This window comes from Bison bison, unplaced genomic scaffold, assembly GCF_000754665.1.
Source record: "Bison bison bison isolate TAMUID 2011002044 unplaced genomic scaffold, Bison_UMD1.0 scf7180017864338, whole genome shotgun sequence".
Classification (NCBI taxonomy): Eukaryota; Metazoa; Chordata; class Mammalia; order Artiodactyla; family Bovidae; genus Bison; species Bison bison.
In genome coordinates this window covers 4,549,858-4,552,124 of record NW_011494910.1, presented here as the reverse complement: position 1 = coordinate 4,552,124, position 2,267 = coordinate 4,549,858, and the positions used below count along the sequence as shown (strand labels likewise).

The 2,267-nt window shown below is 46.5% G+C and overlaps 1 protein-coding gene across 4 annotated transcripts in view; it reads left to right on the top strand.

The window, feature by feature from the left end:
* The window catches only part of FAIM3 (Fas apoptotic inhibitory molecule 3), a 13,902-nt gene extending 11,674 nt beyond the window's left edge, over positions 1-2,228 (top strand). For 2 of the 4 annotated variants that reach the window (XM_010854210.1, XM_010854212.1), the window contains exon 5: positions 1,809-2,227. In XM_010854210.1, coding sequence (XP_010852512.1) covers positions 1,809-1,953 — 145 coding nt within the window. In that variant the 3' untranslated portion in view covers positions 1,954-2,227. Of the gene's footprint in view, positions 1-1,808 lie in introns of all 4 variants that reach the window. The other 2 variants (XM_010854209.1, XM_010854211.1) reach the window with 2 other exon arrangements.
* The last annotated feature ends 39 nt before the right edge of the window (positions 2,229-2,267 follow it).

Below are 2,267 nucleotides of genomic sequence, written 5' to 3'. Positions count from 1 at the left end.
CCCATCTAGAATTATTATAAATAGATAGAACAGGACTGAACACTCATCTAAAACAAATTTCCTAGGGGGTATCCAATAAGAGCCCAAAAGAACAGAAATCCACCAAGGTAACCCAGAAGTAATAGGCACAGGTAATTGGCCACAACCCAACAATTGGATTGAGTTTTAAACTAGCATAGAATCATGCTATCATAGATGGCTCTGAGAGAGTGCTCCTGTTTTGACGGGGAAGAACTAAATGAATATAAAATTAGCTACTAAACCATCAGTAATTTAAAAATTACTTTTGTGTGTTTCCTTTTACTCTTTCAACGTGGCTACTAGGAAATTTTAAGTTACCTGTCCGGCTCGGACTACATTTCTGTTGGCCAGCTCTCAATTAATGGATGGGGTGCAGCCCAGGAAAGTGCTGCTATCGACCACTAGGAGGCAGCATTAGAACAGATTCCAAAGAAAACCAGTCAGATCAGATCAGATCAGTCGCTCAGTCGAGTCTGACTCTTTAATCGCAGCTCGCCAGGCCTCCCTGTCCATCACCAACTCCCGGAGTTCACTCAGACTCATGTAATACCTGCGAATTAATTTTTTGCCAAAGCAAATAGAACTAAGCTATTTGCTAGTTTAGTTTTAGCCAGAAACTAACCTGGCTTCCCAGGTGGCTCAGTGCTAAAGAATTGGCCAGCCAATGTAGGAGACAGGAGATGCAGGTTCTATTCCTGAGTCAGGAAGATCCCCTGGAGGACAAAATGGGAACCTGCTCCAGTATTCTTGCCTAGAAAATCCCATGGACAGAGGCGCCTGGTAGGCTACAGTCCATAGGGTTGCAAAGAGTCCATAGGGTTGCAAAGACTCAGACTCAACTGAGCAGTTAGGCACACACACAAGCAAAGGCAAACGTGAGCGAAGAAAGGCATTTCTGACATCATTTGGGCCTTACAATTAGGAAATTGAGCCCATGAGAGCAAAGTGGTTACAAACAGAACCAGGACTTCTGATTCCTAGTCTATTAAATCATAACAGCCTACTAGTGGAGAAGAATTCAATTAACTCAACCAACATGTTTTTAAATCCCCACTACATGCCAGGCATTGTGCTATGTCCTGAAGATGTAGAAAAGTTTAAAAACATGATATCTAGGTGTTATTTTACAAATACTAGTCTTGACTGTGATAAGTGTTGTAACTGGTATGAACAGAGGAAGTGGTGACACAGAGAAACAGTTGATTCTAGTTTACCCCGACTGGAGAAGAAAATGAGGACTTATGTAATGGATAAGGAAAGCAAGATTTCAACATGTAGAGAAAATGGAGGGAAGACCTTCTAGCAAAGGGAGCACCATCCTGTCTTCCATAGTTATCAGAAACTAACTCATTTAAAATCTGCAATCATCTTGTGAAGAAACTGAGGTGCAGAGAGCTGGAAGTGGAACTGACCTTTGTTGATTGCTGCTTGGGTCAGCTACATTAAGGTCTTTATAGCCACTATTTTATTTCATCCTTAAACTGTTCTGTGAAACAGGTTTTACTGTAACCATTTACTGGGAAATGAGGCTCAGAGAAGTTAGGAAACTGATTCAAGATCACACAGCCAGGAAAAAGCTAAACTTGAAATTTAATCCAGGTTTCCTGACTCCATAGACAGGCCCTTTTGTGACAAGGGTGGGGTTGGGGGAGGTGGGTGGGGTGAGAATTCTGTTATCCAAGGGACAAACCTGTGAACTGCCTTCAAAAGTTGGCCCTTGGGGTGCTGCCTTAAGTCCCCCTCCGTTTCTTACCTCTCCTTCCTCTCCCCGCTCCTCCCCTGTTCAGAGCCTCCAACCAGGGCCCGGGCGCTGCGTCTGGGATGGAAGACCAAGGTGTCTTCGTCCTGATCCCCACCATCCTGGGTCTCATACTCCTGGCGCTTCTGGGGCTGCTGGCAAAAAGGATCATTCAAAGACGGAAAGGTGAGTGAGTCAGGCCCAGTGACGGAGCTCCCAGAGAATCCAGCTCCCTCTGATCCCCCAGGGACACTCAGGACTTTGAATGAGCAGACTGAGTTTGAGGGGACTTGGGATGGGACTCGGTGGTCTGGACATGGGGATGGTGAGGGGTGCGGCCCGAACCCTGAAGTGGAGGGCCAGCCTGTGCCACTTTCGAGCGGAGCACCCTCAGGTCAGACGCTGCCAAACGGCGGGGAGGGGGCCGTCTTTAGTTTTCTGTAAGACTGGGCGAGTGCGGGCTTCTGACACCCTCCTTCCTCCTTCTGTCCCTGCGGCTTGGTCGAGA